Below are 13,534 nucleotides of genomic sequence, written 5' to 3' on the forward strand. Positions count from 1 at the left end.
TTCCACCTCACCTAACCTAGCTTAACGCTAAACCCATATAACTCAAATCCTAAAACCCACTTACTTTTCAACCCATTAAGCCCTACCCTAAAATGAACAAAACCAACAACTTAAACCTTCCCAAAATCCTAAAACCCAACTTGTCAAAGCTTATCACTATTCAAACCCACATCCATATTCATATCTTTAATTCACAAACCATTATCCACATTAACGAATCAACTTTTTTTTTTCATCAAATGGACACTTATCCACACCACAATTCACCTCCTAAAAAAATGATTCTACCCCACCAAACCCATTATTTTTCTCCAACAAAACTACCACTCACACTCCATGTCATAAACCTAACCCATCACCTTTCTCTAATACAATTACCAACCCACACATCCCTTCATCATTCACCATCAATCCATTTTCACAAGTCATCCCCACACCTCTTTCCTCAAATCAACTCACATAAACACTTCATCTCCATACTATCTTTACACTTGTCACAATCCCAAAAATCTAATCACCTAACTCCTTTCACAATCCATTTTTTTAATCAAACATCACACCCCTTCATCCCACCTAACACTCAACCACATTCTTTCAACCAAATACCATATCATTTCACCTCACCAAATACTCAACCCAAATGGGTTGGAGAGGATCCAAATCATTTGGATAAAAAACTATCAATTTTCTTCCATTCTACAAATATCCTTATCTCCACTCTAAATTTCACACCCGTCACTTTCAAAACTCATGTCATTCTCTACTCTACTATCTTTTCACCCTATCATATCCTCAAAAACAATCCTCAATACCTATGAATACCCCCTCACTTTTCAAAATGGGTACCAAGTCTAAGACTAAAAAATTCTTCATTCAACTCTATTCTACTTCATTTTCATACTCTCACATTAATCTTAAAAAAATATTCTCCTAATTCTACTAAGGACTCAAGAAAGCATATAACAAGAAGAAGGAATGAAAGAATAATCAAGTTAAGGTCTCAAGGTAGGTCAAAAGATAGCACACCCCCTTCTCTCTCTCTCTCTCTCTCTCATTCCCATACTCCTTTTCTACTTTTCCCTCACCTATCTCTTTTAATGAGATGATTCTATAATCCGAGCTAAAAGCAAATCCCTTCTTAGGGTATAAGTCATTAAACATGTAACACTTTTATTTTATTTCTTTACTTTGAGGTTACCACCACTTGGTGGAAAGAAAGGGGTGCTTAACACCTTCCCTTTTTTTTAATCGGACCGCTTACCTCGATCTTAGGTGGATTGATATCTTATCCATACAAAAGTCACTAAACATCAAAAATGACACTTTTTGTAAAAATGTACATCAAGTGACTATTCACACCTTTTTACAAAAATGAATGGTGGCGACTCCAAATCTTTGTAAAAGTAGTAATCTTTGAAAATCAAAAATCACGCGTCTACAACTGATGAATCCACTGGGGACATTAGATTCAACCCTCACGTCAACTTGGTCATTTTTGGAAAAATAACAAAAAAATATTATTTTTATTTGTGTTTTTATTTACATATGAAATGTTGTAATAATTGTTTTTTTTTCTTTCATTACGTATTTGTAAAGGAATCGAGGAAAAAAAAAAGAATGCACGAGCACTTGCGAGCATAGCCCATGACACAAATCACCGCACCCTAAAAAATATCAAATCCCAATGCTTAGTAGTTCTATGATTTGAGATCGTTATTTCAAGTGTCGGGGATGAAAATATCAAGTCCAATCACCAATTTACGACATGCGTACTTCGGTATGTATCAAGGTTTGAAGATCAAGTAACCACAACCCACCTATTAGCCGCATACATGTGCCCGATTAAATGATTTAGGACACAAGTTCTCAAGTACGTATTGACCCCCGAAACAAAGTTGTATTTGTTTAAGTTGTTTTCGGCCCTTGAAGCCCAATATGTAAGCCCACAAAAGCAAATGTGTATAGTCGTATGTGTGTTTTTTTTCCTTTGCTTATTCCCCTAAGTAAGAGGGGAAAATCTTTATTTTTTTTTAGTTGTGCATATCATCAAAAAGAAAAAGAAAATTTTTTTTTATTGGCTCAAGCCAAAAATCAAAGGTCATATGCCTTAAGTTTAGACCAACAAACTTTAAAAAATGAAGAAAATTTTGATAGAAAATAGTCGTACTGGTCCGTGTTTCAAGTACAGACCAGCATAAAATATCCTGGTCTGTACTTGCAATACGAACCAAATTTTTTTTTCTTCTTTTTATTCATTTCGTCTCTTATGTCACTCTTGACAACTTTTCTCCTGGGCCTTTTTTTTTGTTTTGGATTTTAAGGCCTAAAAAATGTTTAAATGAATAGTTTTTATCATTTAGGGCCCACTACACGTCACCATTTTAAATAAGATTTCAACTTTCCAAATTGAGTTCACCTATTATCAATCGATCAAAGTTAATCCCAATCCAACGGAGTGCATTATTGACATCGATCATAATCAAATCCATTATCATCCATTACCGAGGGTTAACTCGAATTGGGTCCACAACCCGTAACCACTCTGAACCGGATCCACTACCCGTATCCATCAAAATCGGGTCCACGACGCATATCCAATCCAAATCGGGTCTACGACCCATATCCATCCAAACTGGGTCCCCATCCCGTATCCAATCCAAATCGGTTTCACGAACTGTATCCATCTGAATCGGGTCCACAACTCGTATCCATCCAAATTGGTTCACAACCTGTATCCAATCCAAATTGGGTCCACGACCCATATCCATCTAAACTAGGTCTATGACCTGTATTCAATCCAAATTGGGTCCACGACCCGTATCCATGCGAACCGAGTCCACAACTAGTATCCAATCCAAACCGTGTCCACAACCCGTATTTGTTTCCAACCAGGTCCACGACTTGTATCCAATCCAAATTGGGTCCACGACCCATATCAATCCAAACTAGATTCACAACCCGTATCGAATTCAAATCAGGTCTACGACTCATACCTGTTTCAAACCAGGTTCATGACTCATATCCAATCCAAATTAGGTTTATGACCCATATTTAATCCAAACTAGGTCTACGACCCGTATTCATTCCAAATCGAATCCACAACTCTTATCTAGTCGGAACCCGATCCTTAAACCGTATCAATTTTGAATTGGGTCAATGATTCAAATCCGACCCAAATCGAGTCCATCCTCCAATTTTAACTCGAATCAGGTCCATGATCCATATGGGATCTAACAAGGTCAACAATCAATCAATCAATCAAGCCAAATGATTTCAACTAATTTCAAAAAAAATTATAAATAAATAAAAAGATTTAAAGGCGTTAATTGCATATCTTAATCAAAGTCGGTGCCTAAGAACGATTTTGCCCTATTGATACAAGGGGAATAAACTACGTTTATTCAAAGAAATAAGATGATTTAAGAGTACTTTTGCGAAAGCATTGTGAGTCACCTCTTCCCTGGGGATCTGACTGACAGATCTTAATTTCAGAGAACTGATTAGAGGCTACCAAAAAATGTGTGTTCTTCCAACTCGATTTGTAATTTTTTCGTTCAAACTCGAATTTAAGCTTGCTTACAAACTAAAGTATGTTTTTTGACCATTTTGAATCTAATGGTAGAGTTAGATTTCATTAAAAATGAACAAAACAAAATCCAAAAGTTTTTCCTATATGTCCCACTTTAAGAATTTTCAAAATTCACTATTTGAATTTTCTCAAGATATGAGTTAAAATTTTGGGGTATTACAATAAATAACTTATTCTTTTTACAATGTTTATACTTATGCGTTCATCAAACGATCGGGCAGAACTTCAATATGATTTTTCTATCTGAGTCAGGATTTCAATGGAAGCTTCCATAATGTCTGGTGAAGTGGAATTGGGAATCGAGCAGCGATTCAATACTATTACGGAAAAATGGCCAATGGTTCGATTGTTTTGGGCAGATTTTCGGCTACATAGGTGATTGGGGAAGATTTTTATTAAGGTCAAGGTGAAAGGATTGGGATTTCGGGTTCGTCAAGATATCGGGTCGGGTCGTCAAATCACAGGTCAAGTCGTCGAGAAAATGAAAAGTATCATGGGAATAGGTAATAGTTCAAGTGAGTAGTAAGCTTGAAAGAGGTGTGATCAAAATGAGGAGAGGAGTGCCATTTTATAGGATACAACACAAGCAAACCTTTAAACTTGGTCTATTTGTTGTCCCATCAATAGCATGCTTGCATGCATGCTAAGGGTAGTTTGGGGTGGTTGGGCTATTATTCTGGACTGACTAAACCAATGTTGCAAGTCGGCCTAGGCAGTCCCGAATCAAATCTGATTGATTTGACTTGGGGAGTTGGTAGAAGGTTGACCTGGTGCATGGATTGGACCCAATAAGGTTTTGGGGGGTTTCCGGAAGGTTTGGAAGAGTTTCGAAAATTAGGAAAAATCCTGATTTTTGGGAAATGTTGAGAGATTGATACAACAATAAGTAGGAGGGGTGTTTTGGGATTCAAGATGGCTATGGGAAGATTCATGAAGGGTTTTCAGGCTTTCGAAAAGGTCGGGAGTGTCTCTAGAAAAGTCTATGATTTTCGATTTCAAATGGGGTTCATGTGTCTTAGGTTTTTAGGAGGTTTTAAGGTTAAATTTTGGGGTTCTAGGAAGTGATTCAAAGAATGGGTTTTTGACTTCTTCTCTGCCTTTGGGCCTCATCAAATAGATGGAACCTGCCAAAGCACTGCCACTTTATATTGAAAAAGATCGATGTGCAATTTTGGGGTGTCTACAATAAGCAAAACAAAACAAAGCAAAAATACAAAACAAGGTATACAAAATAAGAAAGAAAATAACAAATATATAGGGGAAAATAACGATAAAGTAGGTACTCCACCTCGGCCATACCCCAGGATGGAGCCAATTAAAAAACCGTATGTTAAGTATTTCCCTAGCCATCCCTATGGACAGTACAGTATAAGAGTATTTATGACCATCACTGTCAAATTGTTTAAAAGCACTATCATGGTATATTGAGAAACATTGTATAAAAACCCTTATGGGATGTATAGATCATGAAACAATTTTTTGAAAAAATTAAAATAAGGAATAATCAAGTAATAGGGTCCTCATTAATAGCTTCTAAGGCATCCTTGTCTTCAAGGTCTCATCAAAGAGCATCCTCTTGATCTTCGGTTGCCCTAAAACCAAGCACTCCACCCGACCTTAGAAATTTTCAAGAACTCCCCCGCCTCAGCATCTTTCCTTTCCGGGCCCTCGACCCCCCCCCCCCCCACTTTTTCGCCACTGTCACAAATATCATCTCATTAGGCACGGGGTCGACCATGCCTTTCTTCAATTTCAGCATCGACTCAATTTTGGAGATGGACTCTTCGAGTTGCTGTTTACTTTGTGCAACCAAGTCCTCAAAGAGTGCCTATTTTTATGCTTCAGCATCGGCTTTACTAGACTTCAACTTAGCCTTAGCACCTTTCTTGGGAATTTAAAAGTGCATTAATTGTGTTGCTTGTGTTGTTCTTTTAGAAAATGAGAAAATGCCACGTGTCCCACTATTCCCACAACTCTGTCATCTTAGAGAAAAAGAACCGACCTATGGAAGACAATCCATATCCCCACCGATCTAAGAAGAGGCGATGTGACAGTCTGCTTACATCCACTAATCATAAAAGTTGTTTTCAAAAGCAAGATTAGTTTTATCCACCTCGATCTACTAAGGTACCAAAAAGGGGGCAATTGTGGAGATCATTTTTGTCACGTTTTGTATTGAGGATACGTTTCCCCAAGGGTTGAGGGAACTTAGTGCAAAATATCAAGCTAAACTTATGAGCATTATAGTCATAACGAGTGAGTTTTTATCGAGATAAAAAATAATACCTTGTTGAAAGTAAAAACGATAAAAAATGCTAACAGTCTCAATCATACCCACCTATTTATTAGAGAGTATGGTACAAATTGAGTGTTGGAGTTAAGCTTGTGTCGCATTTCGTGGAAGCGAGAAAGGTCAAAGAGATAACATGAATATTCTTGCACCAAGGTGATCCAAATAGAGGTCCAGATTGATTCATAGATCAATGAATCTATTAGTTCGCTTGGAAAGGCTAATAGTCTCACTCATACCTACCTATTTATTTGGGAGCATGGTACAAATCGAGCGTTGGAGTTATGCTTGTGTCAAATTTCGTGGAAACAAGAAAGGTTAAAGATACAACATGAACATTCTTGCATCAAGGTGATCCAAATAAAGGCTCGGATCAATTCATAGATCGGTGAATCTATCAATTTGGTCATAGGGCCTCAAATATAACAAGAGAACATTAAATGACAATCCGAGTTCTCCCCTTGAACCAAATCCCTTTCATTTAATGTGATATTTTCAAGTACTTGTCAAAACAAAGGTGATTGAGACATTCTTTAACTCACCCACCCTAAACAGTAAAATCATATCAACTCAACTGTGGCGCCCCGCCAAACGCTAACACAATGCCCCATGTCAGATCTCAAGGCACTATGTGGCGTCTCGAAATTTCGGTATGGTCTCCTCTGCTTATATTAGTATTCTAAGACGTTTAACCTGCACCTAATAAATTACATATATTATCCTGCATATATACATGTAAAATATAATACAAGCAGAAGTCTATATACATCTAATAACGTACGATAGATCAGAGTGTGGAAGGATAAATAAAATACAGGATTATACAAACATTCCTCACTCTAACAAAAGTCCTAATGCTCAATACAACATCTATAATACTCTTAGACAAATCGACACCACGAGGGAGTATAGCCCAAGTACTCACCAAATAACAGACTCTGGTCAACTATCTGACCTACTAGATACTCCTCACTCATTTTCTATACTTACCTTGTCAAGCTCCGAATCTGAAATTAAAAAATGGAGAAGGAAATGGTGGGTAACAATGGTTACCCAGTAGGGAAGCAAACAATTTCTGCCAGTAACCTTTTCTAACATGAACAAATAAACATACTGAATCATTTTAAAATATGCAAAGTTTTACAGAAGAAATATGATTAACTGGAACATATAGCCAGGGATGAACAACTAAATATTTTAAAACTCACATTACATCAATCAACAGTACCCACTATAACATTTTTTTTTCATACAAAGTTAATTAACCAAATGGAAACATTAAATATACATTTTATTTTATATATCAAAATAAAACAATAGATACATAATACACAATGGTAGAGTAGTGGAATTAGAGAGTTGGGATTCACGATTAGATCGCTCTCAGTCGGGATATGATGTTTCATAATAAAGTATTAGTTCCTGATTTTGTGGTTGGTCGCTGTTTACCACACTTGCGAGACCATTTATTCGGCAAAGGCTGGTCGTTTAACGTGACCGTAAGCAATGGGTCTCTTTTCGATGTGTCAAAACGTTCGACTACTATAGATTGTTAGTAATCACTGACTAATCATCTTCGTCTATGCCTATCAGGCGTGCATGTGATTCCCAAATATACAAACCATTTGTATACGACCACATTTACATTACAAGTTCACTGGTAAAGATAGATAGAAATAAATCCGGATTCTAGTTGTGACTCCACTCTCATACGTGTCCTATACCATGTATGAGCTTAGTGGTCTCTAACGTCCTACCGTACATCCTAGGATAGTACACCACTTCGGATGATATGACACACTATCCCTTCAGGTATTCACAGACTTTTTAACAACTCACAAAATAATTACATATATATATAATTTTCTTTTCTTTAAAAATAAATAAGAAATTAACAATACAAGTTGAGAATAGATATCCAGTTTCCTACCATGCAACTATGGCCACCCTTCATAAAATAAATAATAGAACGTGGAGCATTTGCGTCAATAGAATTTAAATAAATATGCAACCAATCATTATCCCTGGATATCCCTCACCAACCTACATATAACATTACAATGTATAATGTAGACATCATCCCCCAAGTATGATTCTTACATTTTATCGTTTCATCCCCCTTTTTTTTTTTTTCAATTTTCATAGTTTTCAATCTGTCGAACAAGATATTCACTTTCTAATATTCATCAATCAATATGAGTTCATTGAATATTAAATCATTTTTTTAATTATGAAATTCATATTTTTTTCAATAACATTGAGAAATTACAAAACTTATATCAAGATAGGGTCCGAGCAGTGCATAAAACCCAACTAGCGAAAATAACCTAGTGAAATATCCTACTAATGTATAATTTGTTATAAAATATAATTAAACATATCAAATATGTAAGTTCTGGCGTGAATTTGAAATAACAAAAAGAATATATATTTTTAGAAATACATCACAAATTTTTTTTAATAAAATCCTAAAATGCAATTTTTGCAATCTACGATTACTAATAGAAATTGAGAGCTTACAATTTCTATGAGAGATGATCGAAGTGCGTGCATGAAAATCGAGACGATTGACCCAAAAATCGAGATGGATCGAATTTTGAGGTGGCTGATTTTTGAATCTAGCCTAGTGATTTCGAAGATCTCGATGTCGTTATCCTTTCTCCCTTCTATGACGGATGACGGTTTGACCTCGAAACAGATGAAATCTAGGTTGAAGTTATGAAACCCCCAATATATATATATATATATATATATATATATATATATATATATATATATATATATATATATATATATATATATGACTATTTTTTGATGATACGGGACGAAAAATACGAGAAAATGAAAGAAAATTAGGTGGGTTTTGTAGAAGTCGAGGCTGCGGACGTTTTGCCCTTCTGCGTCGGAAGTCGAAGACGGACTGTTCGGGACGAATCTGAGTTGAAAAGTTGATGGAAAAATCAAATTTAAAAAAGAAAATCGTTGACTGGTTTTTGGATGGTTATAAATGATGATGAATAGTGAAAATTTTTAAAAATTTGTTTATATAAATTTTTGGGACGAAATTAGTATTTTACATATTGTTTCGTTTGACGATAACTCGACTGTCCGAATTTCAAAAGTGACGAATGAATACTCTATTTTGTCTAATTTTTCCTTCTGGATCTAATGGTGTAGTCAATTTCTACAAATTCTGTCTCTAATAAAAATTTATATTTTTCACCCAATGGGATCCTAAAATTGATGTCGTTTTCGTTTTTAACGATAATTTGACTTTTTGATCTCCAAAAATGACAAGTAAATAATTCATTTTTTTTATAATTTTTCGTTACGAATCCAATGGTGTGGTCAAATTTTAAAAATTATTGCTCTAGTAAAAAGTCATTATTTTAGCCTGGTCCGACTCGATAATCGAGGATTTTACAATTTTTCTGTTCGGACTCGCATTTGAGCGTGATTATAGGCTAAAGTATGTTTTTTGACCATTTTGAATCCAATAGTGATGTCAGATTTCATTAACAATAGTCAAAATAAAATTTTGCAGTTTTACCCTAAGTTCCACTTTTAGGATTTTTTTCAAAATTCAATTATTTATTTTCCTCGAGATACGAATAAAAAACTCAGGGTTTAACATCAGCATTAAATATACTAAAAAAACTACTAATCAAATTCAATTGATTATATTAACGAGGTATGGGGGTACAACTCTCAAAGAAAGTCAGCAACCTCCATTCAATTATCATCTTATGTGGCATCCAACTTGGATTAACCCTGTGGTGGCACATGTCTTGAAATTTTGGGTATAAAACCCTCTTTCAAATATTAAAGGGGCAAAGGAAGAGAGGGGGGGGGGGGTGTCCAAAAAAAGTCTATCTAGGCATTCCAAAAGAACAAGAAATCTCTCTGCAACATCACAAGAAATCTCTCTACAACATCACTAGTCACCATCTTCATCATATTTCATCTTCTTTTTCTTAATCCAACTTAATCTTTGGAGAATCGTTGACAAGTACCATACTAGAGTTTCATCATTCTCTCATTCCTCCTACTAACCAAAAGAGACAAAACCAGCTAAGATGACATCAAATCAAGGTGAAGACCGTTAGATCTAGATCAATTACACCATCAGAGGATTATTTTCATCTCAAAGAGTGAAAGCCCGAAAAGCTCTCAAAATAATTGTTTGTCATCTATAGAAAATTGATTAATTGAGTGTCATGGTTTCAAATCTTTGTTTGACTTCTCAATTCATCGACGAGATAAACGAGTCAATTTTCTTTAACTCAATTTATAATTATTTATTAACATATATTTATAAATAAATAATAGCAAATTATTTTGTAAAATAAGACAGTCACAAGACATTTAATCACAAGATCATATTCTTTTATTTAGTAATGAAAAAAGTATAAAATCTCAATTGACTCGACCAAGTTTTACTCACACAATTTGTTGAACTTTTCAATATGGTCTAATAAGTTATCTCAGTTTTCCAATCGACATAATGTGGAGACAATTCACTTGGTCTTGGATGATATTGAGATGACTCATCTTAGTCTCGACAAGACTTGAAACCATGTAGAACATCAACTGTTATCTTTATAATAAAAAAATATAATTATTTAAATATAAAGATGTATTAATAAATAATTATTAATAATTTACTTAGTCTAAGATGAGATGACTTGGATGTGTCAACTCTCACAAGATGAAACATCACGTTTCAAAACCATGTTTTACGGGGGGGCGAAAGAGTAATTCTAATATGGAATAATTTTCAGGAGGTGAAGCTAAAAACCTCAAAATTAATGAAAAAAGTATAAACCAGGATTTATTAGTTTTAAAATAAATATGTATTCTAAAATAGAGATTATATTGCAACACCAACTTTTGCTAATTGCACCCCAATTCATATATAATTGGTGTGGCAATAGCAGTTCTGTAAAATTAACACACATCTTGGGGTGTTATTAGTAAAAATTGGTGTGGCAATTAAAGTTCTCATTTTAAAATAATCTCACTTTACACAAATAAGATTAAAAAAAATGCTACAATTGTAAGTTATTTACTTCATTTTAAAATTCTTAAAAAAATCATTATATTTATATAAGAAACACTAAAATCAATTATATTTATATGACGCACTTGATGAGAAGACAGAAATTTCTCCGAGTTTTAAAATCATGTATAGTTAGTAGTTATAGGGTGGCAGTGGGCCGGGTCATTAAATTTTCCAATCCGAATCCCACTCTGTTTATTAAATGAGTAACTGTAACACAACAGGATCCATGTAACCCATTGGGGTCGTGTCGTTTTCAAATGAGTCACTCGTCAAGTACACGTGATCAACAATCAAACCTGATATGTTAATGATTGATTATTAAACGGGTTAATGGGTTGATTTCCCTAACCACAATATGACCCGTTTAAGTAATCGGATGTATGGGTCAACATAATTACAACCCAAACACAATTAGACTCGATCCAAATCCGTTAACTTCAAGTTATTTTGGAGGTGATGTACGTGTGGATTATACATTCATATTATAATGTATAGAGAAGTATTAGAGACTAATTTTGTATTAAAAAGTAAAACAGATTAGTGGGATTGCTGAAACCCTGAGAAAGTTCAGTGGAGAGACGTGTTCTGCAAAGCTACAGAGAGAAGCCTTTTTGCTAGGCTGAGCTAGGGAGAGAGAGAGAGGAGTTGAATTCTTGATTTTATTCGATTCTTCACTTTGTTGACGTTTTATTTCCTCTTTCCCACACAAATACTAATACTCTAGTATGCAAATCGACATCAAGATTGCCAAAAACCCAAACCCTCTCTCTCTCTCTCTCTCTTAATTCTTGCCTGGAGAGAAACCCACTTGAGGATTTGACTTCTCTGTTGGGTTCATTCATGAAATTCTAGTTTGAAGCTTGAGAAATTCTGGGTTTTTATTTCTCTGCATAAAGCAAATCGACAATTTATGATTCGCAGAATCTGAATTTTCTGAAACCCACTTGTGAGAATCTTTTTAAAAAAATCCCATGTTTTTTTCTTCCTCCACTCCCAGTTGAAGCTTTTTAAATCTTTAAAAGAAAAAAACCAATTCAGATCTTCAAAATCTCAACTTTTCTGCCTTCCTTCTCTCTCTTTCAATATCAGAACCCATATCTCTGCAAACCCAATTCATCAAAATCATTAAAATTCAAAGATTTTCTTCGAAAACCATCTCAATTTTCACTCATACAGAGAGATTACTCAAACCCATCTGTTCTGAAAAATGCAAGATCCAACAATATTTCAACAGATCAAACCCAAATTTCCAGAGCAAGAGCACTTGAACTGCCCTCGTTGCGATTCCACAAATACCAAATTCTGCTACTACAACAATTACAATCTCTCCCAACCTCGCTATTTCTGCAAGAACTGCCGACGCTATTGGACTAAAGGGGGTGCACTTCGAAACATTCCTGTCGGTGGGGGTACTAGAAAGAGCACAAAGCGTTCTTCGAGCACGAAACGCTCATCTTCTTCGACACAAAACGTGGGGCAGAATCCTGAACCAACAAGAATCTACAGTTCTTCAATGGGTTCTGTCGATCAGGACCGAAGGATGCTCGATATTACAGGGAGTTTCAGCTCTCTATTAGCTTCAAATGGGCAATTTGGGAATTTATTGGAGGGTTTGAATCCGAATGGTTCGAATGTTCGAACTCTGCAATTTGGAGAATTAATTGATCAATCACAGAATTCGAGCTCTGTGAGAAACCCAACATTGGAGTTACAGAGGAATCACAATTCAGAGAGCTTTTTGGGGATGATCCAAAGCGGCGATTCAAGCTGTTGGCCTGATCTCGCCATTTACACACCAGGTTCGAGATTTCAATGAAAACATTTCCAAAAAAGGAAAAAAAAATCAACAAAAACTAAATCAGAGAAAGAAGATTAGAACAGTTCAAGCTTCTTTCTTTTCCTTTCTTATTGATGGAGATGATAAACTACAGCGTATTTTAGCCTTTTCAAACAGCTCCAGCGTATTTTAGTATTTTATGTTGTTAAGATGACTTTGGTATTTTATGTGGTGGTACCGTTTTTGTTGGGATTGTGTTGCTTTTGTTTCTCTGTATTATAGAGAGATTTAACTATAAAGATTTAGATTGTGGGAATGTTTAGGTAAACATGTACTTAATATTATAATTTTTTTAAGATTATAATATGCATACAAGTAGATTGTGTTCGAGGCAAGGTTTCAAAACTCTTTCGAGACCAATCATCTTGGTATCAGGCGTGGACGAGATGGACGAACAAATAATGTATCGGACGAGATTTAAAATCCCATGTTCATTTTCTCATTATTGAACGAGACGTTCCAAATATATCGAAAAGTTCGTCTGAGACATCGGGTATCTAGTATGAATGAGACTTGAAACTGAGTTTTAAAATCATGATTTGAGTTGCTAGTAATTAATCTTTCTAAATGACTATAGACAACATTATTTGCACTAGATTTTTTGTGTTTGTTTTTTTTTTTTTGGTTTTTTGTTTTAATACGTTCTGCACCACCAAAGGGCCCGACTAGTCGAGGTGAGGCAATTGGTCTTTTAGAGCACTATATCTCGTTAGATTTTTCATTTTTTTTGTAAATTTAATCATAAATCTATTAATC

At 35.0% G+C, this 13,534-nt stretch overlaps 1 protein-coding gene across 1 annotated transcript; it reads left to right on the top strand.

Moving 5' to 3' along the window:
• The first annotated feature begins 11,484 nt into the window (after positions 1-11,484).
• LOC147381072 (dof zinc finger protein DOF1.7-like) lies at positions 11,485-13,082 on the top strand. Its single transcript, XM_086430878.1, has one exon. The coding sequence runs from the start codon at positions 12,149-12,151 to the stop codon at positions 12,755-12,757; it is 609 nt and encodes a 202-aa protein (XP_086287004.1). The 5' UTR covers positions 11,485-12,148; the 3' UTR covers positions 12,758-13,082.
• Positions 13,083-13,534: the final 452 nt, after the last annotated feature.

This window comes from Akebia trifoliata, unplaced genomic scaffold (genome assembly GCF_017979445.1).
Source record: "Akebia trifoliata isolate Shusen 1 unplaced genomic scaffold, ASM1797944v1 Contig00776, whole genome shotgun sequence".
Lineage (NCBI taxonomy): Eukaryota > Viridiplantae > Streptophyta > Magnoliopsida > Ranunculales > Lardizabalaceae > Akebia > Akebia trifoliata.

Excerpts from the sequence above, each read along its gene's own strand:
- LOC147381072 (XM_086430878.1), top strand. The coding sequence starts at position 12,149 with ATGCAAGATCCAACAATATTTCAACAGATCAAACCCAAATTTCCAGAG.